The sequence below is a fragment of the Chelonia mydas genome, chromosome 2 (assembly GCF_015237465.2).
Source record: "Chelonia mydas isolate rCheMyd1 chromosome 2, rCheMyd1.pri.v2, whole genome shotgun sequence".
NCBI classification, from domain to species: domain Eukaryota; kingdom Metazoa; phylum Chordata; order Testudines; family Cheloniidae; genus Chelonia; species Chelonia mydas.
This window is the reverse complement of record NC_057850.1, coordinates 256,583,714-256,610,467: the sequence shown is the minus strand read 5'-3', so window position 1 is coordinate 256,610,467 and position 26,754 is coordinate 256,583,714. Positions and strand designations below refer to the sequence as shown.

Here is a 26,754-nt window from a genome sequence, read left to right as displayed (position 1 = left end):
GTGTGTATGGAGATAGATTAGATTAGATAAAGGGGGTGTGTGGAGATAGATAGATAGATAGATGATAGAATGGGACTTAGGCCAGGTCTACACTAAAAGGCTATGTTGACCCAGCTATGTCACACCGGGGTGTGAAAAGTCCACCCCCCATTGCAACATAGTTAAGCCTATCTAACCCCCAGTGTAGAGAGCGCTAGGGCGATGGAGGAATTCTTCCGCTGATCTGGGTACTGCCTCTTGGAGAGGTGGATTAACTACAGCGAAAGGCGCAGGTAACATCTACCCTGAAGCACTCCAGAGGCGCAGCGGCTGCACTGCAGCTGTGATGCTGTACTGTTTCACATGTAGACAAGCCCCTAGGCTCATTAGCCATTTAGGTGCTTTTGAGCAAACGTCCCACCGTCCCCAGGTGGAAACCCACCCCAGCGATTCCTTTCTCTCCCTCTGCTTGGGGCCCGGATCCGGCAGCCCCTCATGAAAGTGCTTTCGCACTGACGGTGCACGGATGCTCTTTAGCTGAGCACAAGCCACAGTAAAAGCGGCAAAACGAACTTTACCACCTGCTAAAGGCAAGCGAAGTGAGTCCATTCGAGGAGACATTGGAGTCAGCTGTCAGGCTAGGCTGTTGGGGGGGAGCTCTTCTCCTGCAGCCAGACCAGAGAGGGGAATGACTCAGTTTCTCGTTGCCTCTTAAAGGGGGACTATATATCAGCCTCTGCAAAGGAGCATTGTCCTCCCAAAGCTATTTCTTGCAAGCAAGACTCAATAGCATCCTTGTTTGCAGCCCTGCTGGGTCACCTATCCCAGAGGCTGCTGCCCACATGCCACCCTCCGACATCACAGTCATTCCGAGGGCGGCAAAGGGGGGACAAACTAGCTGATAAGGGGATGGTTAATCACAAGATCGGGGAGGCCTGGCACAAAGGGATTCGTAGAGAACAAATGGCAGTGCCCCATGTCCAGCATCTCTGTCTCAGCACGACCCCAGTGCGCACACCCTGCCCCACCAACCCCTGCGCCATCAGGCCAGCAGCAAAGCCCATGTCTCCTGTCTCCCAGTTCAGTGCTCTCTCCACTGGATCATGCTGCCTTTCAAACTTATGGGAACCTTTTGACTATCCAAAGACTGGATTATGTCCTTTCCGGATTGACCGGGGTTGTTGCCTTGCATACAAGTGTTTGCCAGAAGCTGGGAATGGGTGACAGGGGATGGATCACTTATCATACAATCATAGAATCACAGAATATCAGGGTTGGAAGGGACCTCAGGAGGTCATCTAGTCCAACCCCCTGCTCAAAGCAGGACCAATCCCCAACTAAATCATCCCAGCCAGGGCTTTGTCAAGCCTGACCTTAAAAATATCTAAGGAAGGAGATTCCACCACCTCCCTAGGTAACGCGTTCCAGTGCTTCCCCACCCTGAAATAGTTTTTCCTGATGATGACCTGTTCTGTTCATTCCCTCTGGGGCACCTGGCACTGGCCACTGTCAGAAGACAGGATCCCGGGCTAGATGGACCTTTGATCTGACCCAGTAGGGCCGTTCTTATGTTCGTAAGGGCCGTTGATTGAAAAGACAACAGTGCTAAGCACAAATAAGGCTGCAGGTCGGGCCCCCACCCCCAGTTAACCAACCCCTCTGCTTGGCTGCAAGTTTCAGGAGGCCTTTGACTAATCAGATTCCAGTGCATCGCTCTGACAAAGAGAACTGCGCACCGCTCGTGCTTTGAGCCTCTGGTGAGGTAGCAGGTCACAGACTGAGCACCTCCATCTGGCTGACAAGCGCCCTCGCTGCAGGATGTGCACCCTGGGCAGCGTTGCTGCAAACTGAACACAGACAACGGGAGTCCCTTACGATAAAGAAGAGAAGGAGCCGACAAACCTGCTGAATGCAAAGGCGGCTGCTTCCGCAAGCAGTTCCTTTCCCTCGGGTGAACAGACCGGAGGCTCCGGCCTTTCATTCCACAGTTCCTGATAGAAAGTGCCTCAACCCATCCATCTGATCAGACCCTCCTCGAGCTTGCAAAGGGAGCTCTCGATTGTCACATCTGTTCTAGATGACTGGAGCGCTTTTCTAGACTGGCAGATGTTTCCCAGGAAAGCTTTCTGTACACTGTAAAGCCTGTCCATTGTAAACTCTTTTTCTAGACTTTGCAAGGGAGAGGCTGTCTTGTTTAGTCCCTCTTAATTGTTATGACTATTACTCATATTACCAGCGCACTAAGGAGCCCTAGTCATGAGCTAGGCACTGTACAAACACAACAAAGACAGTCCCTGCCCCGGAGAGCTGACAATCTAAGACAAGAGGCAACAGGTCGCTGCAGACAGGTGGGAGACGACAAGGGAACAGTGAGACAGGACGGGTCAGCCCGGTAGGCCGTGGGCTCCGCACACCAGCAGTCTGGTGGGGGTTAGACAGCGAGTGTTGGGCAATGAGAGGTCCATGCACAGGGCAGTGGTCTCATGATAGGAGGATAAAAGTCTGCTGCAATAATCTTAAAATAGCAATTCAATGCATTAAGATTCCACCAAATGCAATGGTCTCCTGAGCACTTGGGTAAGGCAGGTGTGCTGTTTAACGAGGTGTTAATTGGGCAGCGCGGGGGGGAGGGGACACAGAACCGAGGAGATACAGAGAATGGGGGTTGGGGATTTTGCTGATGGAAAGGTGGAGGCCTGAAATAAAGAGCGAGCTGGATTTTTATGTCTCCGTGCCACAGGGGGACGCCCAGAAGGCAAGATGTCCGCATGCATCTGGTCCTGAACCACTCCTTGCTCTCAGGGGCTGAAGGCTTTTGCCAGCAAGTGATCTCGGGGCGGTAGGTCTGCAGCACGGCAAGGTGTGTGTGGGGAGGGAGGGGCGTGTCTGTTTGTGTGATACGGGAGGGCTAGATCCTCCGAACCCCATGTGTGGTTGGAGCGCGATGGGGGGGCCAGGCAGCTTGTGCAGCGCTAGCTGGGTGGGACGCTGCCTTAGCACACAGCCACCGCTCCAATAATTCACAGCTGTGAACTCCAGGCCGGCCATAGATGTAGTCACTCACATGAGAGGGTTTTCTCCCCGCCCCCTCCTGCCATCTGGCAGCAGTTAGCTGCCTGAAATAGAAAGCGAGTGGAAAAGAGACGCTGATCCAAGCCAGGCCCCTTCGCCGGGGACAGCACACGTGCGACTTGCCTGCGCTCAGCTCCCACGCCCAGCCGCCGCTGCGGACACTCACCGTGCACCTTGACTTTCAGGTGGCGCTCGCACTTGGACTTGGCTTTTACCAGCAGGAAGATCTGCTCCTCTTTGGTGATGACATCGTCAGCATCCACCTGCAGGGAGACAGAGGCACACGGTCCGTCAGCGGCCAGAGACGGAGCAGCGAGCTAGAATAGGTTGCCCCGGGGGCTGTCGCTCTGCGCATCCCTGGTGCCCCTCACCAGAGCCTCCCAAAGGGATCTGCTCTCAGAGGCCCTGTTACACTCCCCTCACTGCTCTGATTGTGAGTCAGGCCGCTGTGGAGAGGGAAGAGGCTTTTCCCTGCTGGGAGCAAGTGCTCAGAGTCCTGCGTCCTTGCCCCCATCTTCTCCAGCTGGCTGGGCATGCAGAGGGAGCGTAATGTACTTCCTCCCCAGAGCAAGACTGCAAGGCCAGAAGGGACCATCAGGATGATGTGGCCTGGCCTCCTGCAATAACGCAGTCCACGGCATTTCACCCCTAACTGTGGTGTGAGCGACAGCGTCTCATTTAGAGAGTCAGCCAGGCCCGTCTGCAAGCCATGGCCAATCCATCACTTCCCACCACCCCACCCCCCGAGAGGTGAGCTGGGGAGGAGCCAAGCTGCAATCCCTGCTCTGCTCCGCTAGGCATCCGTCTTTAGTCAGGGCAGCTTGGACAGTTAGGGTGTTTTTGTCCGTGTAGACAGACCCGAGGTAGCTTTGATCTAGCTTGCTCTGGTAACAATCGCAGTGGTGCCCTGGCCCTGCCCTAGTGGAAATTCTAGTAGTGAGCAGAGATGGCCAACGCCGTTAACTAATATTGTGCTGTGCGGGTCAATATCTGTGCGAGGAGCTGAGAGGTAAAGAGCAAAGAACCCCTCTTTAGCTTCACTTACGGAGTCCACCACGGATCTGCATAGATGAAAGACATGGGATCACAGAAACGTAAAGCTGGAAGGGACCTGGAGAGGGCTTCTACTCTATCTCCCTGCACTGAGGCAGGACGAAGTAAACCTAGACCATCCCTGAGCCATCCGGTGTCCAACCTGTTCTTACAAACGTCCGGTGACAGGGATTCCACAACCTCTTAGGTGACCCATTCCAGCACCAAGCATCTTAGCTTCCGCAGTGGGCCTCTCCTTCCACCAGCAATCTAGCACATGTGCCAAACCCTGCAGCTTTGTGCCCGCCGGACCGTCCCCAGAGGTTAAGGTTAACCATGTTAACCATGAGGTTCCGTCCACCTCATTTCATCTCAACCAATGTCGATAGGATCAGCTTGACAAACACTTCTCCCTCCCAGCCCATGGGAGTATTACACGTCCCGGGCTAGATTTCTTTTTCATAGGACATCAAGGTGAATTTGCCTAATTGAGCTTAAATGCTTGCCAGCCAGGGGCAATGGAGTCTTCCTAATACAGGGGCGGGGGGACAAAAGGCCCTGCCCCCTCTGTGGCCCTGCCCCTTCTCTTCCTCCAGAGCCACCGCCAAGCCAGAAGCTGAAGCCAGGCAGGGGAGCTCGGGCCCCGCCACCTGCCTGGGGGGGAGGGAGGGCGAGAGCAGTCCCCAGCCCATATCCCCGCCCCCCTGGGCCTCCTCCCCAGGGCAGGTGAAGGGTCTGCGGCTCCCCACATCTGCCCGCATGACCCTTACCCCGACCCAGCTCCAGCTTCCAGCCTGGCCTGGGGGCTGGGCCGAAGAGACACAGCTGGGCCGTGATAAGAACCGCAACTGGGCAGCTGTGGGGAGCCGCGGACCCCCCACCTGCCCGGGGTGGGTGGCCTGGGGGTTAGGGACACGGGCTGGGGACTGCTTTTGCCCCCAGCCCCCTCAGCAGGTGGAGGGTCCGCAGCTCCCCACAGCTGTCTGGGCTCCCTGGGCCACTCATACCCGGGCCGGGCTTCAGCTTCTGGGGGCAGGGCCTTGGGGGGAAGAGGAGGGGCAGGGGGCCGGGCCCATGGCAAAAAATGAGAGGGCCTTGGCCCCCCTGTTCTGACGCCCCTGTTGCCAGTCCATTCCTTTTCCCTGAGGATCCTGACCTGCAGCAGCCGTGCAGTGTTCAGAGCTTGAGATTTCCCCAGCAGCGGAAAGGAAGAGGAGGTGGAAGTAACGCAAGTGAGCTTACGGAAGGTCTCAGCTGGCGAAGCGGGCGAGGATTCTACGGCCCGAGGATCTGCATTCACCCGCACGTAGCACAGCGTGCAAAGCGGGGAGCTGCCGTTCCACCACATACATCCTATCCAAGGATGGGGAGGGGGTAGTGGGAGGATCAGTGAATTAGAGACAAGTCAGCTAAGGGGGGATTTTCAAAGGAGCTGAAGGGGCATCTGTGCGTTTAAGAGGCTGGTCATTGGCTTAGGACTTGGGAGGTCTGGGTTCAAGTCCCTCCCCTGCCACAGACTACCTGCGAGACCTTGGGCAAGTCCCTTAGCCTCTCTGTGCCTCAATTTCCTATCTGTACAATGGGGATAATAACACAGCCCTGCCTCACAATGGAGCTGTGAGTGTAAGTACATTAAAGCTTGTGAGATGTTGAGATCCTGCAGTAACAGGGCCTGTGTAAGTGCCTTGGATAGACTAGGCTGCTTTGAAAATCCCATCTTAAACAGCACGGGGCAGAGGACACACAGTTGAGCAGTTCTGATCCCATCCAGCAGAGGAACACCAGCCCGTCCACCATGTCTGCTCTACAGTCTATTAGACTCCTATCCCAGCCACCTACGACATCCTGCTTCCTCACCGGTCCCTAGATATAGTTATTCTTACATCATAATTAGAGTCCACATTGATCCATTCTGAGACGCCATGTGCAACTGTCTCGAGATCTTGCGGAGAGACCACGGAGAGCTACACACACACAGAAAGGGAGGGATTTCTAGGGCAGGACACCAAAGTCTGTAGCACGGAGGGAGGAAGCTAGAGGAAGCTATTAAAAAAAATCCCATTGAGTAATACTTAAATACAGGAACACAGATAAATATAACACCAAGGAACAGCTGAGCTGGGATTCCAGCCTTCCAACCCCTCCCACTCCCCCATGCTTCAAAATACCAATGGAGTTAAAAATATAGAGGGCTCCTGCCCCTTTAAATCCCACAACCTGCCGCCATTCATGCTGTGCTATTCCAGCTTCCTCAGGCAGGCCCTGGGCCACATGGCACCTGCCTCAATCAACATCCCATCCAAAATCCAAGAACAAACATTGACAGCCGGCTGCCGGGCTGCCAGCTCCTGCCCCCGAAGTCCGGAGGGCTCAGGAAACCGAGCTTGTAAACTTTGCACACGGGAGGCTGGGTTCCTCCTACGTGTGCCAGCTGCAAAGCCTGACCCAGCCCAGCCTGCAGCATCCTGGCTACCCGGAGTAGCCCCTTCCCTTTGGGCCCTGTTGCCAGAGTCCCCTTGGAGCAGAGCAGAGCTGTGATTCGAATCCGGGGAGCAGTCTGCACCCGGCTTTCCACCCCAACGCTCATTTTCATGTAAGCAAAACCAGAGATTGTCTTCCTGCCATTCAGCCAGGCTCCTGTATCCTCTGCCCGCATGTGCATCCCCCAGAAGGGCTGCCCCCTGCTGGAGACAGCGTGGAAGCCTTCCCACTTGGGATGGGGGGGTGAACAAGCACCATTAGAACTGCAGGGGGCAGGAGAGGTGCGGGACCTGGAGAGGCACAAGCAAGCAGGAGATCAGGATGGGGATGTGTCATGGCATCTTTCAGGGGGGCTGTGTAAATGCAAAGCAAGCCACAGCCCGTGCCCCAAAAGCTTCCAGTCTAAGGCTACGTCTGCACAGCAGCTGGGAAGGGTGATTCCTGGTCCGGACAGACGTACAAGCACTAGCTCAAGCAGAGCTGGCACCTAAAAAGTGCAGGGTCGGGGGGAGCCGCTTGGGCTAGCTGCCTGCATACGTTTGGCCTTGGGTGAGTCCCTTTCCCTGGCTGGGAATTTTTCAGCAAACTGTTTTGCCATGGATTCATCAAAACCAAAACCGTGCATGGGAAAGGGTCGGTTTTGAGGAATTTCCCAACCTGAAAACGTGAGGGAGGAAGGGGGGGGGGGGAGTTCTGCCATTGTCAAAACACCTCATTTTGACGTCTTCTAAATGAAAAGTCCCCGTTTCCCCGTCTGAAATGACTTTTCGTTCAGAAGTCTGAGCTAATGATAGAAACAAATCTTTAAAAAAAAATTTTAAAAATGGTTGAAATAGAAATGAATTGTTTCAAAATGACCGAATGAAACGTTTCGCCTGCTCCGAACCGAAAAAAAAAAAATTCCGTTTGTTGGCTCCTGACCAGTTTTGAGATTTTGACATTTTTGTCCTGATTAGGGATGGGAAAATCCTTCAAAATCTCCAATATTTTCCCAGGATGGGGAAACCATTTCCCGCCCAGCTCTACCTCGTTGTCTATTCAGACAAGCGGGAAGTGCCTCTTGTTACGTGTTTGTACAGCACCGAGCACCGTGGGGCCCGGATCTCAGTTGCGGTATCAGGCGCTACTGCAATCTAAATAGTAAAGCACGCACAGGCTTTTAGACACATCGGTTTGGAAGCTGAGCGTGAGCCACAGTCTGGCCATACATAATGTATGACACAGAATCTTCCCTTTCAATAGAGCATTTCCATCAGATTCAGGATGATGGAGGATGGTAGGGGAGAATAAACATAAATACATAAATAGATGTTTATCCCATATGCAAGGACGGGAGAAAAGCAGAAAGGTCCATGAACTGCCAGGGGCCTCAACATGTAGATCAAATGTACCCCGTGTAGTTCTTTAATTCTACAGTGATGGGACAGACAAGGCAAGAGAGACCAGATTAGAGAGGATAACATCCACAATAAAATCCTTCCTCAAAAGTGGCAGAGGCTATCAAAACAGCCTTAACGTGAATGCAAAGTAAAGGCATCTCTTTCCAGGCGGTTGGCTAATCTGCATGTAAAGCGTCGTTACCTGGGAAACATAATCACCCTGGGTCGGGTACTGCTCTCAGTTACACCTGGGTAAGCCCAAAGTGACTCCCGCGAAACTGGTGGTGTTACACCAGAATCTGGCCCTGTATGTTTGAAATTCTCTGTACCTGTTCCTAGTGTCCCTTTAGTTGATGATTTAAATGGGGTGGGAGACACACAAATCTAATTTGCTTCTCGCTGCTTAAGAGGGTTGCTTATTTATTTATTGTCTTCTCTCTGATTAGTATTATTTGTTGTATTTAGTGTCTTAGAGGCCCCATTCGAGATCAGCGTCCCGCTGTGCTGGGCACTGCATGTATCATAGCAAGACACAGTCCCTGCCCAGAAGAACTTACAGTCTAAATAGACAAGACATAAACATGAAACTCTATTATCCCCCTTTCGCAGAAGGGGAACTAAGGCACAGTTAAGTGACTCACCCACAGTCACACAGGAAGCCTGCAGCAGAGCTGGGAACTGAATGCAGATTTTCTACATCCCAGCCCCAGTCTTGCCAACCCCAAGCTTTCAAAAATCATGCATCAGGCCCCCCAAAATCATGAGATTGCTTCAAAAATTGAGATTAAAAAAAAAGACATTGGGCATTTATTTGATATGCCTTTGGGGGTTGATCCCATAGGGTGTACCAAGGTCACATTTTTCAGCTTTTCTCCACTACCACAAAAGCTAGAAACATACTTTTTTCCCCAGAATGATAGCTGAGATTCTCAGGGAATCACATGACTCCAGAAGCTGGGGCTTTAAGGCAAACACCAACTATTGTGAAACACCTAGTAAAAATACAAGCGTTGACCACGCTGCGGTCCAGTGCCTCACCACAAAACCATCCATGCCTTCCATTTGGATCGTGAAACTAAATTGCTGACTTTCTCCTGCTATTTGGTTGTCACTTTCACTTCCTGGTTCTCTTGTACTTGGACAACATGCTTTCAGCATGGCAGCAGAAGATCGAAATAAAGAACCAGACCTGTTTTCATTGCAATCCGATCAAATCTATGGCAACATATGTATGTAGTCACCGTGGGTTTAGTGAGACTTCCTTTATGATGAGCCTTCCTAAATTCTGGTCCAAAAATATTTGAGAATGGCCCTGCTAAAGAGATTAGTAGCCAGTAGGCCAAAATTTTCAAATCGGAGTGCCCCTAAAGTTAGACACCTACATAAAATTAATAGACTATTTAGGTTCATTGACTATAAAGCCAGAGGGAACCATAGTGATCACCCAGTCGGACTTCCTGTATAGCACAGGCCATAAGACTTCCCCAAATTAATTCCTGTTTGAACGGGAGCAGATCTTTTCGATCCAATCTTGATTTTAAAATTGGCAGTGGTGGAGAATCCCCACGGCCCTGGGTCAAGTGTCCCAGTGGTTAATGACCTTCACGGTTATAGACAAGCGGCTTCATTTTCAGAAGTGCTGCAGTTTGGGCCATAAGGATTCTTACTAAAGTCTGCAAAGGGGCCACTGGTCTGGAGCGGCCTCCGTTCTGGCTGCCCAATTTGAGACCCCTGAGGCCTGATTTTCAGAGGGGCTGAGCAATCCCGGCCACACCTGAGGTCGATGGGAGCTGCAGGGGATCAGCCCGGGCCCCTCCAAGCAACCGGCCTAAGGAGTGTCACTCTGGGCACCCAAACCTGTTGGGCTTTGGGCCACTTTGGGTGCCCCCCCCTCCCACCCTGCTGGCATGCGCTGTGCCTCAGTTCCCCATCTGTAAAACAGGGGACAGGGTGGGGGGATTCTGGGATGGTTCTTTCGCCCCAGCAAAGACCTACCACTAGAGAGAGAAGCAATGGTTACCAAAATGCAACCAGCTCGACCAGCCATAAGCCCGTGCAGTCACTGGAGGTGCATGGCCTTCTCCCCATCTCTTGGCCGAGGTACATGGGCGTTGAGTTTAACTGACGACTAACAGCCAGTCACACACAGGGCATTTCCTGTGGGTAGCACTGAGCCAAACGCAGAGTCACATTCGATCACGAGCATGCTGCTGCTATCACAGCTCCATATTGGCCCATGCCAGGACCGAACTGGGCACCTCCAGGGCTAAAAGCAAAAAGCCTTCCAGGTTGAGCTCAGTTTGTGACAAACTCTCATCCTCTGTGGAGCGGGCACAGATGGGGAGGCCAAACACACAAAGCCGTCAGGTACACTGGGACAGCCATATACACACAGTAGTACCCAGCTCTTTTCATCAGCAGATTTCAACATGCTTTTACAACCAAGGTCAGTATCACGATCTTCTTTTTACAACAGGGAAACTGAGGCACAGAGCAGGTCCAAGGTTACCCAACAGGTCAGAGCTAGGCATAGAACCCAAGTTTCCTGAGTCCGGGGAAGCTAATGATCCAACCAGTGAACCAAATTTGGGGATGAATCCTGGTCACCTGCCACCTGAGGCACGTTGCGCATACGCTAAGAAGAAGAAAGGAAAGACCCCAACCCCCTCGCCTTGTCTAAACCACAGAACTGCACCAACCACAGCCACTTGGTGACCACTATCTGCTGGCACAGCTGCCCCAGTGCAACCCCGGAGGAGCGATGGGCTAAGCCATGATTTGCACCAACATATCTTAACCCAGTTCTCGTCAGCCCAAAGCTTCCGATCACCGGTGGTGGACACACGCTGACTATCCTTAAGAAGCCATCCAGAGATCCAGCCGGGCGGCGGGTGATCTGCAAGGGCGCTAGGCCTTTAGGGATTCGGCTCCTGACAGGTGTAAGTCGCGTGGCTGCAAATAGCAGCACCACCCACCTACACAAGGGATGTGCATCCAGTGCAACTGCACGTGGCCTGGATGCAAGTGGAGGTTTGCAGAACCGGGAGCTTGAGTGGTGCTGAGAGCTTTGCAGGAGTCCAGCTCTAGCCCTGTGGACCTCAGGAGCTTGGCTGCAGTTAAGGCAACCTCAGGGGACAATATGGGCCTCCAGTTCACCAGGTGAGTTTAGGGACTAATGTTTGCACTTCACTCCCCCCGCAAAAACATCCTTCGCCCCCCGCCCAAGCGCAGACCCTCCTGCACTCAGGATGAGAGCAAAGCCAAGGATGACTCGCGGTAGTGCGGGAGGGGATGGGACTGGGCAGCTCGCATGGCTCCGAACAGCTTGCAATCAAGATGACATCTGCTGGTAATTTTTTTCCCCCGTCAATGGTTTTTACCTCTTGGCTTCACGTCACCTCCTTTTGCCAAAAAAACGTTGCTTGCAGGGAAGGCTCGAGGAACCGTTTTGGGGTTAGCAAAATGCAGAATGGCACAGCGGGCAGAGGGCTCGGCGGAGGAGGGCTCGGTAGTGATTCTATCCAGAGCCTGGAAAATAAAAAGGTTTTCCTTGCCCCCAGAGGAGGCCACAGGGTAATTATGATAATGTTTTCTGGTATTTCCATTTCATTGGCCGATCTCCCAGCCACTAAAGTAAACCCAAAGTCTCAGCGGAGAGGTCATATTCATCCTTGTTTATGGGACTCATTTTCAGAAATAACACTATCCTTTTTGTGAAGCTGCCCTGGCAGTGGGTCAAAAAAAGAGCCAAGAGCAAGTAGATTCCTGGTTAAGGTTTAAAACGTTGCGACGGCTTACTTTACCGATGCAAGGGGCTGTGGGGGACGTGCTGTCTGGACCATGACTAATTGTTTTCCTGGGGCAGAGGGGGAAATTAAACAATTTGTGCTGATAGTTACCAAAAAAACCACCCCAGAAGTGGATCCGATAGGAGTGAGAATGTGGCAGGCTAGCCAATGCGGCGGAGCCCAGGGGTACATCGTGGGTGCAGAAATGTCACCACGGGTCAGGTTCTAAGTGCCTTATCAAAAGCTCACTGAGGCCAACGGCAGCTTTTCCAGTGACTTCAGATCAGGTGCTATCCCCACGCCGGGTCGAAATGCCGCCTTCCTGTGTGTTGAATGCAAATCCGGGCCAGTTTCTGCGGTCCCGGAGACCTGGCTGGCTCCAACGAAGCCAGAGGTCGTGAGCTATCCGGTGTGGAGGAGCCTGATAAGGTCTGCCGCTCGGATGGCAGGGCATGGCGGGAGAGCTCATCAGCAAACCAAGCCCGGTGAGGTCCTTTGCTGCTCTGTGTTGGAGCAGCTGGGTGGAGGACACAATGGAGAAGAAGAATTGGAACATCAGCTCAGGGCTGGTGTCTCTTGCTGGAGCAGACGCCTCCCAGAGCACTGCAACAGCAGAGATCACCGGCAGTGTATCAGGAGCTCCTACATCCCCAAGGGCTACGGTCAGCGGCGCTGGAGGGGTTCACCGTTCCCAAGCTGCTTTGTGTTTGCGTTTAGATCTGGGGCCAGCAGCAGCAGCTGGTGGAAACCAACATAACTTCCGTGGTGCTAATTGACTAGGGCGGATTGACACCAGCTGAGGATCTAGGCCCTGCTTGGTAAAGAGGGAACTGGGTGAAGCCCGCGGCATGTGGACCAGGGCTGATTATACCGTCCCTGCACGCCTGCGTCTCCCACTGAAGCCGATGGAAGCGCTCTCCTGGCGCCCAGGTGCACTGGACTTGTCGTTCGCTGTCTCACGCCCTGTCCACTTTTGCAGGCACGTGTCTGTCCCGTGCAACCTATTCTCTGCATCCCTCAAGATTAAACACGGCCGTATTCTCCAGTGATACAGAGCACGGCAGCTTATGTACCACGGCGGGGACTGAAGGAGGGTGGCTTTGTGTTAAAGGCAGCGGATGACATCTTGGGGACTGATTCAAACCCTAGCTCTGCCACAGACACCGTGCAGCTGATTGGCTGGGCCAACTGCATCAACCAGTTCCATCATTGGCTGCAGGTGAGAGGTACCCTCCCCCAGCCCCAGCCCATCCAATCAGTAAAGACATATAGTGACTCCACGTGTTCTACTCTTAAGAAATGATTGTAGAAATGAACTTGTAGTCACTCAGCAGCAGAACTAGCCAGGAATTCCCCCCCACCCATGAAAAATGTCAGGGGCAGTGGGGGGGTGGATGAAGAATTTTGGCTTCAGGGGAAAATGTTTTTCTGTTTTCCAACAAAACATTTATCAAAAATGGACATTTCCTGCAGAAGTTTCCAGTTTGATGGAAAAGCCATTTGGTCCACCCCCCCACCTCAAAAATTGAGATGGACATTTTTTGACCACCTCTAACTAGCAGGTCTGCTTCTGGTGGGTACTCAATCACAACTGCTGACATGAGTCACGAAGAGGGGTTAGTAACTTGTGTGAGCCCTGCGGAGCTAAGGGAGAGGGAACCCGCTGAGTAGCACCTAGAATCCCAGCCAAGATCGGGGGCCCATTGGCATAGACACGATCCACACTCATAGTGGGAGACAGAGGCTATGTCTGCACCACAGCTTATGTCGGCATCACTTGTGCTGCTCAGGGGTGTGAATAAATCATAGGGGTGTGAATAAACCACTCGCCTATGCAACCTGAGTCACACCGACATAAGCACCAGTGTGGACAGTGCTCTGTCGGAGAAGAGAAGAGAAGAGAAGAGAAGAGAAGAGAAGAGAAGAGAAGAGAACGTCTCCTGCTGACACAGTTACCGCCGTGCGCGGAGGTGGTTTTATTATGATGACAGGAGAGACCTCTCCCCTCGGCATAGAGCGTCTTCACCAGACACATTGCGGGGGCACTGCTGCAGTGCTGTAGGTGTAGACAAGCCCTGATTCCCTGCATAGAAAAGAGAGCGGTGGTGAAATGTCTTGTCCGAGGTCCCCCAGCAGATCAGCAGTAGAGTCAGAACTAGAGCCCACATCTCCTGACTCGTAGCCCAGTGCTCTAGTCACTGGAGCAGGCCCCTTTTCTTGCTGCCAGTCCACTAAGCTCCAAAGCAAGCCCATTGATGTTTGGGAACAATGGGGGAGCACCCAGGACAAATTTACTCTTGGCAACCTTTATTACTAGGGACCCTGCACCTGAAGGAGATGACCCAGCTTGACTCTCAGCTCCCAAGTTGAAGCTGCAGGGTAGGAGGTTCTTAAAACATAGCCCTCTTTTTGCTTGTAAACTGAACTCACTGGGCATGTAGAAAGATATAAACATGGTGCCATTCATAGATTCAGACTCAGAGCTCAGAAGGGACCACTGTGGTAATACAGTCTGAGCTCCGTCACACAGGCCATAGGACCGCCCTGTGTTAATTCCTGCTTCAAGTGCAAGTGTTCTGCTTGACTCGAGCAGATCTGCTAGGAAAACACTCCATCGTGACTTAACAATGTCCAGCGATGGAGAATCCTCTACAATACAATCCTTGATAGGAGTTACATATCAGAGTGCAAATTGCCAGACTGGATCAGACCAGTGGCTCATCCTGTTTTGGAGAATGACCAGTACCTGATGCTTCATGAGATGCAAATAATAATAAATCTGGGGTCCTTTTTATTTGCCTTGTGGCTTTTGAACCTTTAGAGTTTTTGCCACTTTTTCTTCTGCACAGATGGGGCTAGAAAGTTACTTTTGGTTTTAAATACAAGCTGAAAATCTCGCTTAATCACCTGACTCCAGAAGCTGGGGCTTCACAAAAAATATATCCCAAGATGTGCGGTAAAATCACAGGAGCTGTCAATACTGGGTGGAAAATTTTAGCTGCTGCGTGGGGTCCACCCCCACCACTCTTTCTTTCTTTCTTTCTTTCTTTCTTCACCCAAGTCTTAGCAAGGAAAGCCAAGCAAAATAATAAACCTGGTAGCATTTGTTGTGAACACAAACCGATCGGCGGGGGGTGAGGTGGGATCAGCTAGTCCACCTCGCGTGATTGTGTTTTCAGTGCACGGGCAGTAGTTCCATCATAAAGAACATGGTTTGAGATCTGTTTCCTGTCAGGTTCATGCTGGAAAGAGTTTAAAATAAATAAAGCCGGCGTGCCAGTTGGCCCGGCTGGAGCTGCAGTAGCTAAGTAGCCACCACGCTGCCAGGAGTGAAGGGCAAGGGGGTCTGGGAGCTGAGCGGTGGCCCACGCAGGGAGGAGTGGGGGACAAAGGCGAGAGAGCAACGGGGAAAAAATCCTGGCCCCAGACTCTGTCCTTGCCCACGGGAGAGGTCAAGGGGCCGGAGAGGGCCCCTGAGGCAAAGCTGGATTGTCGGCACTGAGCGCATCAGCATGGAAATGATTCCTGACAGTTATTCCCTGCCTTAGCAAGAGTACGGCTGCTTCCGTGGCATGCTTTTGGGGCCATGGGTGCTCTTTCTGATCTGGGTTTGTGCCCACTGGGGTCCTGCACTGGGATCGGGGCTCCAAGGTGCGGCAATACAAATCAATAACAGGAGTGATCTCGCCATGGCCGAGAGGCTGCTCTGCCCCTTCCAGCACTGCGTGGGGGGCGGAAGGGGGGCTAGGGCAGGACATATGACCTATGACTCTCTGTCCTTGCACGTGCTTATTTTTCTCCCCTCTATGCCACTGGTGGAGGGGCTGGGAGGGGAGTCATTACAAGAGGAAGGGGGAGAATGTCACTTAAAGGCTAGGGATGTAAAGGATGGGATAGGACAGGGAGAAGAAGAAACGGGGGGCGAAGGAGGAGGGGAAAGAATTGGAAAGGAAAGGAAGGGTGGAGGCAGTTGGTGGAAAGGAAGAGGGGAATGGTGGGAGGTGTGTGGTGACAATGCACTCACCTCCCAGCCCGGCACACCCGGCCCCCCAGCTGAAAAGCACATGGGAATTTGGTGGTTTCATCCCACTCTCCAGACCACATCCTCAATCCCTCACCTGATCCTGCACAGATGGCTGCCTCTGCTCCAGCAAGAGGACTCAGGGGCTGCACTCCGGTACAGGGGCTGCAGGAGGCAGAACGTACAATGTTGCTCCATGGAGACATCACAGCCGAGGCAGCAAATCCTGCCCTGACTTGGTACCGCACCACATTTTGATTAAAAAAACTAGAATGATAGAAACATGGCACATGATAAATGGATTAAAAACTGGCTAACTGATAGGTCTCAAAATGGGGAAACATCATGGAGCAGGTGTGTTTCCAGTGGGGTCCCACAGGGATCCGTTCTTGGCCCTAGGCCATTTAATATTTTTAATCACTGTTCTGGATGAAAACATAAAATCATCACTGACAAAGCTTGCAGGTAGCACAAACATTGGGGGAGTGCTAAATAATGAAGAGCGCAGGTTATTGGGCCTGAGACATCAGGATCGCTTGGTAAACTTGGCACAAGCAAACAAGAAGCGTGTTAATACGGCTCAATGCAAATGTATATATCTGGGAACTAAGAATGCAGGCCATCTTTACAAGATGGGGGACTCTACCCTGGGAAGCAGTGTCTCTAAAAATGATGTGGGGGTCATGGGGGATAATCAACTGAACATGAGCTCCCAGTGTGACTCTGTGACCAAAGAGCATAATCAGGGGAATCTTGAGTGTGAGTAGAGAGAATATTTTATCTCTGTATTTGGCACTGGTGTAACCGCTGCTGGAATCCTGGGTCCAGTTCTGATGCCCGCAATTCAAGAAGGATGTTGATAAATGGCAGACGGTTCAGAGAAGAGCCACAAGAATGATAAAGGCTTAGAAAACCCGCCTTACAGTGACAGACTCAAATAGCTCCATCTATTTAGCTTAAGAGAAAGAAAGCTAAGGGATGTCACGATTGCGGCCTGGAAGTATCTGCATGGGGAACAAATATTTAACAATGGAGTCATCAGTCTCGCAGAGAAAGATATACCGCAATCCAGTTTCTTGAAGTTGAAGCTAGACAAATTCAGACTGGAAATAAGGCTTAAATGTTTCACAGTGACGGTAATTAGCCGCTGGTACAATTTACCAAGGGTCACTGACAATTTTGAAGTTGAGACTGGATGTTTTTCTAACAAATCTGTTCTGGGAATTATTTTGGGGCAGTTCTCTGGCCTGTGTTGTACGGGAGGTCAGACGAGATGATCACAATGGTCCATTCTGGCCTTGGAAAATATGAATCTCTGCTCTGCCTGGGGTTTTGTTGTGTTGTAAAAAGGATCTGCTGGGTTTTATCTGCCAGATTCTGCTCCACCTCCCACACAACTGTCCAAGGCATTCCAAACAGCTGATGTGCTGAGATCACCCTCATCCGGGATTCTAATCTGATGCCATCTCTTCTGAGCCATCTACCACAGGGACAGAGGGGAGCTGGCACTGTTTTTCCCCAAGTAAGTATCGCACTGGTGAAAAGTGTGGGATTTACAGTTCTGGAAACTGGAGTCAGCCTGGGCAGTTAGAAGCAGAGGGAGCTATGGGGAAGGATGTGTGTATGCGGGGGGGTGACCCTAGTGATAACAGATGGTCTTGTGATAAAGGCATTGGGCTACAGCTCAGGAGATTTGGATGCTGCTCCTGGCTGTGTCACAGACTCTTGGGCAAGTCATTTAATCTGTCCGTGCCTCAATTTCCCACCTGTACAAGGAGGATACAAACACTGCCCTTGTCTATAAGGACTGCAAGCTCTTTGGGGCTGTCTCTTACTATACGTACAGTGGTATTACAAATCTAGCACAATGGTATTACAAATCTCAATTTGGGTATCTCGGTGCTACTTTAATCTGAATAATACATACAGAAGAAGATGCAAAGGAAGTGGTGGTGAAACATGGGCACACAAGCCCTGCCTTGACCATGCTGCTAATATGTGGATTTAATATCCATCCAAGTTTTCATCTTGTGCTTATTGTACCCTGATCATTACTGGCCTAGCGAACTGGGTGGGAGGGGAAAGCTGTACATGTGATATATACTCATTTCAGTCAGGCTTTTGACATAGTCCCACATGACATTCGCATAAGCAAGCCAGGGAAATGTGGTCTAGAATGAAATTACTATGAGGTAGGTGCAAAACTGGTTGAAAGACCGTACGGAAAGAGTAGTTATCAATGGTTCTCTGTCCATTTGGGAGGATGTATCTAGTAAAGTCCTGCAGGGGTCCATCCTGGATCCGGCGCTATTCAATGTTTCCATTAGTGACTTTGATACTGGAGTGGAGAGTATGCTGATAAAATTTGCAGATGACACCTGGCTGAGAGGGGTTCCAAGCACTTTGGAGGGCAGGATTAGAATTCAAAAGGACCTTGACAAATTGGAGAACTGGTCTGAAATCAAGAAAATGAAATTCAATAAAGACAAGTACAAAGTACTATCCGGAGGAAGGAAAAATCAAATGCACAGCTACAAAATGCGGAATAACTGGTTAAGTGGCAGCACTGCTGAAAAGACTCCAGGGGTTATAGTTGGTCCTAAATTGAATATTAGTTAACAATATGATGCAGTTACGAAAAAGGCTAATATCATTCTGGGGTGTAGTAACAGGAGTGTCCTGTCTAAGACATGGGAGGTGATTGTCCAGCTCTGCTCAGGACTGGTGCAGCCTCAGCTGGAGAACTGAGTCCAATTCTGAGCACCACATGTTAGGAAAGACGTGGACCAACTGGAGAGAGTCCAGAGGAGAACAACAAAAATGATCAAAGGTTTGGAAAAAACGTGACCTCGGAGGAAATGGTGAAAGAACTGGGCATCTTTAGTCTAGAGAAGAGACAACTGAGGGAGGACAGGCAACAATCTTCAATGACGTAAAAGGCTGTTATAAAGACGGCAGTGATCAATTGTCCTCCATGTCCACCAAGGGTAGGACAAGATGTAACAGGCTTAATCTTCAGCAAGGGAGATTTAGGTTAGACATTATGAAAATCTTTCTAAGTATAAGGGGAGTTAAGCACTGGCACATGTTACTACGGGAGGTTGTGGGATCCCCGTCCCTGGAGGTTTTTAAGAACAGGTTGGACAAACCTGTCAGGGATGGTCTAGGTTTACTTGGTCCTGCCTCAGCATAGAGGGCTGGACTACATGACCTCTGGAGGCCCCTTCCAGCCCTACGTTTCTATGATTCTCTCCGAGGGCCTGATCAATCTGCAGTTTGATGAGGCATGTGTAATCCATGCCAGCTTGGTGTGGTGCTGTGTGCCACTCTAGTGGCAGGTAGGCCAGCTAGAGATTGATGAGCCGGCTACAGCCTTCGCTAAAAGACACCTGTCTCACACACTAGAGGCTCACGCACTGAGGTCCCAGCTTTGATCCTGGCCGCCGCCAATCGGAGTCTGTCAGCGTTACGCATGCACATTCTTCCAGCCTATGCAGCCAACAGGGCAAAATGGCATTTGCGTCCCGCGATCTGCAATACAGCGGGTGGCCGTGTTTCAGGCTGCACGAATGGCTGGCAAACAAGCGAGAGTGACAGACACACAGCCTAAGGCTTATGAATGAAGGACAGCAGCAAAAGCGAGTGGCTGGACGAGTGCCCTGCAATTCCTCGCCCCGCCCCTTAGCTGGGAAACTCACCTGTTGAATGACCAAGGGGACTCACCCACCCTGTTGTTGGTGCTAACTAATTAACTACCCACTGCATGGGGATATACAGTTTGATCCCATCGGGCCACACCAGTGGCTGATTACACTCATAGCCCAAGGCCCAAGAAAGGGGTAACTTACTAGCTGCAGCTCTGCCTTTGGGGCAACTAATCCACCGGGGCATCAGCCAGGAGCAATCACTGTGCTAAGGAAAGCACATGGAATGCAACTGGCCCCTCAGCAGGGTACCAGGGATGAGGTGCAGGGGTTGGGGTGGGGAGCATGAGCAAGGCTCCTCGTACTCTCCAGCTCCTCCCCACAAATTGTGCACCCCTAACAGGCCAGATTGACAGCTGGTATCAATGCAGCTCCATCGAGAGGCCTGTTGACATCAGCTCAGGCCTGGTCTCCTTGGAGAGCTGAGGCAGTAAAAAGAGAGCAGTGGCGTGCACGCAGGAAGACACTTGGTAAGCTCCTCGCTCTCAGGCACCTGGATACGATCCGCACGGATGCAACCCAGTTGATTGGTCTTCTTGCCACGCTAGTGCCTTCAAATCTTGGTGACGCTGAGCTTTGTGACTGGCAAACAGTGTTTATCAAAGTGCATAAATGTTTTACAGCCTTCATCGCGCATTGCTTGGCCACGGACTCAGGACAAGTTGCATCGGAACATCTGCTCGACCCGCCTAGGAGTGATGCACTCACAGAGAAATTGCCTGCGTTTCTGATTACATCCAAGGAGGTGCTAAGCTATGCAATGAGCAGCTTGCAGCTGACAAAAACTCAACACAGCTTCTCACCGGCCCTGCCAAAGCAGACAGGTTTTCTCTGCGTTTACACGATGGATTTGTTGTATAGAGACCATGCAGTCATGCATCAGCTTTAGTAACATTCAGGACTCATGTATAACCCACTGGCAAGGGCATGACGCATCTTCCCATTGTGGTGGACTGGCTAGAGGATAACAGCCTACTACTGCCACATGTGGAGGGAGAAATTTCTTTAGCTCAAGCACTGTAAGTCTGCACCGTGTGTCTGAAAGGTCCAAGCCTGGAGAGTGAACTCCTCAGGTTAAAGTAATTCCGGTCTAGATCACGATGCAGTTAGTAACATCTGTTTGAACAGCCAGGATGTTTCCACAAGCACTTGACTCCTGACATTGACAAGAGTAGGAAACATGACCGAGACCGCTGCATGACCTTTAGTTGCTGAGATTCCCTTTGTTGGTTTCTGAAGTCTGACTGTTTTTCACTGGCTGGTCCATCAGGAGCACCATAAAAGGAGGTGAAGGTTGGTCTGACACTGCAGATTTGTATTTGTCTTGGCTGATGCAGCTATTTCTCTCTTATCTTTGAAAGATGATACGAGTGAGTACCCCGAAAGGCTCTGTGTTGGGCCCCATTTCCTAGAACACACGCTCCATGCTTAGTTACAATATTCTTTTTCTTTTAAAGCAGATGTTCCTCAGCTTTATTGGCCTCATAAACTCCTGCCTCCGGAGACCGTTTTGCAGCTATCAGGGTTACGAGGGAATGGATTCTATTTATTTTATTTTGACTTTTTATTGCTCTTTTGCGGGAACCAAATGGGAGGTGGAGCTTACTGGGCTCCAGAGAGCAGTCACAAGAGGGAACATGCAGCTCCCTCCCCTTCCAAACACCGGGAAGATGATGTGAACACTTTGAAACTCCAGTACGCAAACTTGGACTTTTCAGGCCTCATTTTGACTTGTCACTCCCAATAGGTTTGCAATCTTTGAAGAAATGTCTGATTCCACGTACGCTTAGGGGCGATGTCATCAAAGAGGAGGATACAAGCACAAGGTTCCCAATGGCTTTTAATGACTCAATCACCCTCGCTCTGAAAATGAGCCTTCCTCTGATGTCTCTTCCCCAGTGCTGCAATGCTTTAGGCCCTGGCTCACTACCCCGCTTGCCTCGATCCCCCTCTCAGCGCCAGGCAACCCTTTCAGTTGTAGTTCAGTCTTTATCTCTAAACACCAGGAGCTGCTGTCATGTAGGATAGCTGAGTGTATTCTGCTTTGTAAACGGAGCCATCTAAACAAACATAGCCCGCATTTGCATGAGCCCCAGGTGTCCTCCTGCCACGGGAGGAGCAAGAGAAAGCAGTGCTAAGTTAAATCAGTGGACTAGATCCTTGGAAAGAGAAGCAACATTTCCCCATGTCTGTAGTTAAGGGGCTGAGTAGGGGGGTGGATTTAAAGCGCAATATGCCCTGTGGGCGTCCTGTTGGAATGACAAGTTGAACAGCCTTTAGCTGGCTACTGGGACTGGCCAGGAGGCAAACGCGTCTGTTTCACAGCTCACCACTCCCCAGGGCTTGAAACCATGTCAATTTCAAATTAAAGATTCGGGACAGGGTGTCTAAATGAAAGCCATTAAAGAAAGCAGGCATAAGAAATGCTTCTTATTAAAGTCATGATTTCTGAGGAGTAATAACAGGAGGCCAGATTCTGATCACTTTAATCTCGCTAAGGTGACCCAAACGCCATAGTGTGTTACTATCCCCATTTTACAGATCGAGAACCGAGGCACAGAGAATCTCAGTGACTCACCCACAGTCCTGCAGAAAGTCTGTGGCACAGGATGGTGTTGAACCCAACCTCTAAGAGCACAGACTTGCGTCCTAACCACTTGACCATCCTGCCTCTCTTCCCTGCAGGCACCCCTCTTTCCCGGTGCCTCCTTCTCAAGGTTCACCTGGCCTGCTTATCAAGTCTTTGATCCAGTGTTGGAGTTCATTCTCTGCTTGAGGCAAGGTTACTAGGAGTCCTTGCTCAGAAGCAGCACGCAGAGCCAATGCAAAAGTCTTGTCATACCCCCTATATAAAGATTATCGTCCCCTCATTACCTCTCCCACGGTCCTGTCCCCAAATCTGGCATTTCACCGGCCACTTTGCTCACCATTTTCCTTAGGCATCTCCTCACCTGGCCAGGGGATTGACTTTTGATTGATGTATCTATTGTTCTGGGCTATAGGAGTGAGATTTTATCCTCTGGCTGGGGGGGCTCTATCTCAGCTGATCACAGAGGTAGCGTGGATTTATCCATTTTCCCTTGCCATGAAATATCCCTTATTGGCAGACCCCAGGCCCTCCATTACAGTGGTCTCACGGGGGCAGGGTAATGCGTTGCACAATCTCTAGTACAATGGAGGGGAGGGGCTTGATCTCTGACTCAGATCTTTAGGTGCTATCATAAAAATAACAGACCCCTTTGTCTGCAGCACCAGCAGAGAAGCCAAAGACTGAATAGGTCATGGGGGCCGAATTCCTATCTCATCCTTAGGGGTGCACCTCAGGTCAGGATCGTGCTCTAGCAGGTAGCAGGTAGTCTAGCCTTGTGGCTATAGCCTTGGCTATCTACTCAGGAGACTTGTGTTCAAGTCTGATCTTGGCTGCTGGATGAGCCTGGGCAATCCACTTCCATCTATAATGCCCAGAGAATGGTACTGACCTTGTTTGTAAAGTGCTTTGCGGTAGAAAGATGAGACGTGCTAGACATTACTAAGTATCAGCGGGGTAGCTGGGTTAGTCTGTATCCACAAAAACAACGAGGAGTCCGGGGCACCTTAAAGACTAACAGATTTATTTGGGCATAAGCTTTTGTGGGTAAAAAACCCACTTCTTCAGATGCATGGAGTGAAAATTACAGATACAGGCATAGATCTATATTGGCACATGAAGAGAAGGGAGTTACCGTACAAGTAGAGAACCATTGTTGACAAGGTCAGTTCAGTCAGGGTGGACGTGGGCCACTCCCAATAATTGATGCGGAGGTGTCAATACCAAGAGAGGGAAAATTGCTTTTGTAGTGAGCCGGCCACTCCCAGTCCCATTTACCCACGAAAGCTTATGTCCCAATAAAACCAGACTCCTCGTTGTTTTTAGGTATTACTATTATTAATAGAGCATCGTGGGCATAGCTCACAGCAATGCGGCATATGTTCTCAGGGTAACAGGTGCACCTCTGCCCCCCAGCCTGTCACTTGCAATTGGCTGACTTTAAAAAGAAACAAAGCAAAACAACGGCGCACGCATTGGTACACGAAACCTGCCGGAGCACAGAGACATTTTCAGAGATCCCAAGGTCGTTAGGGCCCACGGTGACCATTTACTCTGAGCTCCTGAGTAATGCAAGCCAGAGAACTTCCCCAAGGAATTCCCGTGGGAACTAGAGCATGTCTTTGTGGGGGAAACACCAATCTTGATTTTAAAATGGCCACTGATGGACAATCCACCACGTCCCTTGGTATATTGGTCTAATGGTCACATAACCTCACTGTTAAAAATGTATGCCTTATTTCCCGTCTGAATTTGTCTAGCCTCAGCTTCCGGCCACTGGACCTCGTTAGATCTTTGTCTGTTCGACTGAAGATCCCAATATCAAATTTCTGTCCCCCATGAAGTTTTCACTTTGTGCCTCCCCCCGCTTATTTCACATTTCAGTTATCTGCACAAGACGGCAATGGGCTTGAGATCAGGGCTGTGCGCAGGAATAAAAACGTGTCTGGCACATTCTGTGCCCCCGCCTCGGCCCTGGGGCAGGAGGAGCTTGCTCCCCTCCCCCACGCCGTGGCCCCAGGGCCAGAGCAACTGTCAGCTCCCACCACGGCCCCGGGGGCTGGAGGAATTCTGTGCCCTCACTGATTATTGGGGGAGCTGTGCCCCTGCTTGCCCCCCTTGTTTGAGATGGAAGGCCTCTCGCTCCCCTTCCTTATTTCCCCACTGAGACATTGGGGTAGCAAAGTGCTGACATGCTTCCCGTCGTGCAGTGACTCACCACAAGAAGTGGGCTTTTCTTTTTTTTTTCTTTTTTAATTTGTTTCCCTTGGAGGCAGGCGGCCAAGCGGATTGAATTTCAGCAACACCCCGTGTTCTGAAACACTCGACGCCGGCAAACGTGCAAAGCTCTCAGGTGCTGCCACGGCCCCTCTGAGAAGAATGCAAGGCTCTATCCAGCCAAGTGGCTGGTCCAGAGGGGGCTTGGGGAGGGATGTGCACAAACTCCGGGCAGGAGCTGGACGCACAGCCCCAGCGCCGCTAGACGGCACACACCTTATCTGGATGGGAATTTGTGCCAGCATCGCCAACAAAAAACACTCAGAGACTTAGCTGCGCTCAGACCACTCAGACATCAGCGGCTGCATCAACTCTGGCTGGGAGCTTGTCACCACTCCTTTGATGAGCAGGGTTGGGGCCAGACACTTAGCAGGTGTCGCTCCATTGACCTCAATAGGGCTAGGCTGGTTTACACCCACCGTAGAGCTGGTCCAAGTTCGTAATGATTACAGAGGGGTGAAATGCAAGCGCTCGCACTCTGGGGTAGGGAATTACACGCTGCTTCCTGAAATTTCCCTGTGGCTTCAAATGGAACCGGCCTTGTTCTATATTTCCTGTCGCAAACTGGGGCAGGGGGTGGACCGTGCCGTTACAACAGCGGCTGTCACCCCAGAGATGACTGCATTTCAGGGTCGTGTGAAGTCCAGCAGCAAGCCATATGTATGTGGAGCGGGGCCTGTGCGTGGTGCTACGTACGTTCATAGAGGAGTCCTGGGGGAAAATGGTGGCTAGAAAGGACTTCTGCCCTTTTCAGCGGTGACTGCCCCTCTCTCCTCTGCTTTTTGCATCACGCGGGTGACACCCTCCCTTGTTATTTTCTTGATTTCCCCCCTGCTCCGATACCAGCAACGTGCATTGCAGCTATTGGTTGCAACCGCCAGGGGGCAGATTTTCACACAGACCATTAACACCAATGCAGGCCGTGAAGCTGAAGACATGGCCCCTTATTATCTCTGTACACGGGGCTGAAATTAACCAGTTTGCCAGGTGCCTGCTGCCTGTCGGGCTATACCTCTCCCATAGGCAGAACACTGTTTGCTCACTCAGGCAGCTGTCTTCACCCATGCGGGCAAAACAAACGTTTCTCACCTCTGGCTCAAATAAATGCCCCATATATGACGTATAAAATAGATGTGATAGGCCAGATTCATCCCTGGTGTAACTCTACTGAAGCCAATGGAGTTACACCAGGAATAAATTTAGCTCAATATGTATCAAATTGGCTGGGCTAAATGTCACAGACAATTTACTGTACGAACTAAGACTTCATAGTTTTGATCTTGCTGCATACACCCTGTTGGAAATCGATTCTAGCCGTGGAGCTAGAACTCTGATCTTAGGCTCCAAAGACACAGAACCCTACCACCCAAACGACAGAAGAATCCCTCCTAGCAGTATAGGGTGTATGACACACAGTTGAGCAGTTCCAGTTCCCTCCAGTAGAAGGCAGTCCTACACAGACACACACCAGCCTGTCAGCATAGTGTGAAATGCAAGTCTATAGATTAACTACTTTAATACCAGCATGTTGCTTTTGTTTAAGGCCAACTACACCACAAAGTGTAATTACAAGTGCGTCCTCCCTGAATAACTACTACCAACAAAAGACAATAAAACGTTCCTAGATAAGGTTGCTACATACATAACAGGCCTGACACAAAACCATAAAAAGCAAGGAACTGAGAACTCATGCCAGTAAATGGCATATGCCTTCTACTCTTTTGCCCCAAAGCGCACACCGACCTCGCCATTCACCCCAGCTACCGTACACCACAGATCACGCTCCACAACCTTAACTCTGCCCCCAGGGATGCCAGCTTTTCCAAACTACCAGCCCTGAACAACCAAGACTGGCCCTTTTGCACACAACTGCCTTTACCACACTACCCTCTGCCAATGTTAATAATTGGTGTGATTGTTGGGTGAAGGGTCTTGCAGAAAGTTGCCATCTCTTTGGCTTCATCGAGTGTCCCTTTGTTCCTACGTTACATGTCAGCCTACGGGTACGCATTCATAAGGAGGAACAATTTGATTTAGTTCCCACTGCAGATGAAATAATCCCTGTCTGTGTAAATGTCTGTTTAGAGCTGATTGGAAAGTTCGGGATGAAAGTTGTTTTTGTCAAAAAAATTCCGATTCGTCGCAACCATTCATGAAACAAGCTCCGGTTTCATAGAATCTCCCACCTGGAACATTTTTGAAGGGGAAAAATAAAAAGAATGCTCAAAATTGCTGAATCGGCCCATTTGGACATTTTCTAAATGAAAAGTTTAGAGGGTGTTTTTTGTCAAAATGACTTTTTGTTTAGAAATTTAACTCTGTTTATACTGAAAACAAAAGTTTTACGAAAGAAAAAAGATCGCAGTGGGAACGAAGCGTTTCAAAATGAGCAAAATGAAACATGTTACTCAATCGACTGAAGGTTTTTAGGTGT

The 26,754-nt window shown here is 50.7% G+C and overlaps 1 protein-coding gene across 8 annotated transcripts in view; it reads right to left on the bottom strand.

The window, feature by feature from the left end:
- Positions 1 to 26,754, bottom strand: part of PTH1R (parathyroid hormone 1 receptor) — a 182,085-nt gene that overhangs the window by 82,549 nt on the left and 72,782 nt on the right. For 7 of the 8 annotated variants that reach the window (XM_037891266.2, XM_037891268.2, XM_043541709.1 and 4 more), the window contains one exon: positions 3,218 to 3,314. Coding sequence is in view for 5 of the 8 variants with exons in the window: in XM_043541709.1 (XP_043397644.1) it covers positions 3,218 to 3,314 (97 nt within the window). In the remaining 3 variants the exon portion in view is untranslated. Of the gene's footprint in view, positions 1 to 3,217; positions 3,315 to 5,966; positions 6,127 to 26,754 lie in introns of all 8 variants that reach the window. The other variant, XM_037891267.2, reaches the window with a different exon arrangement.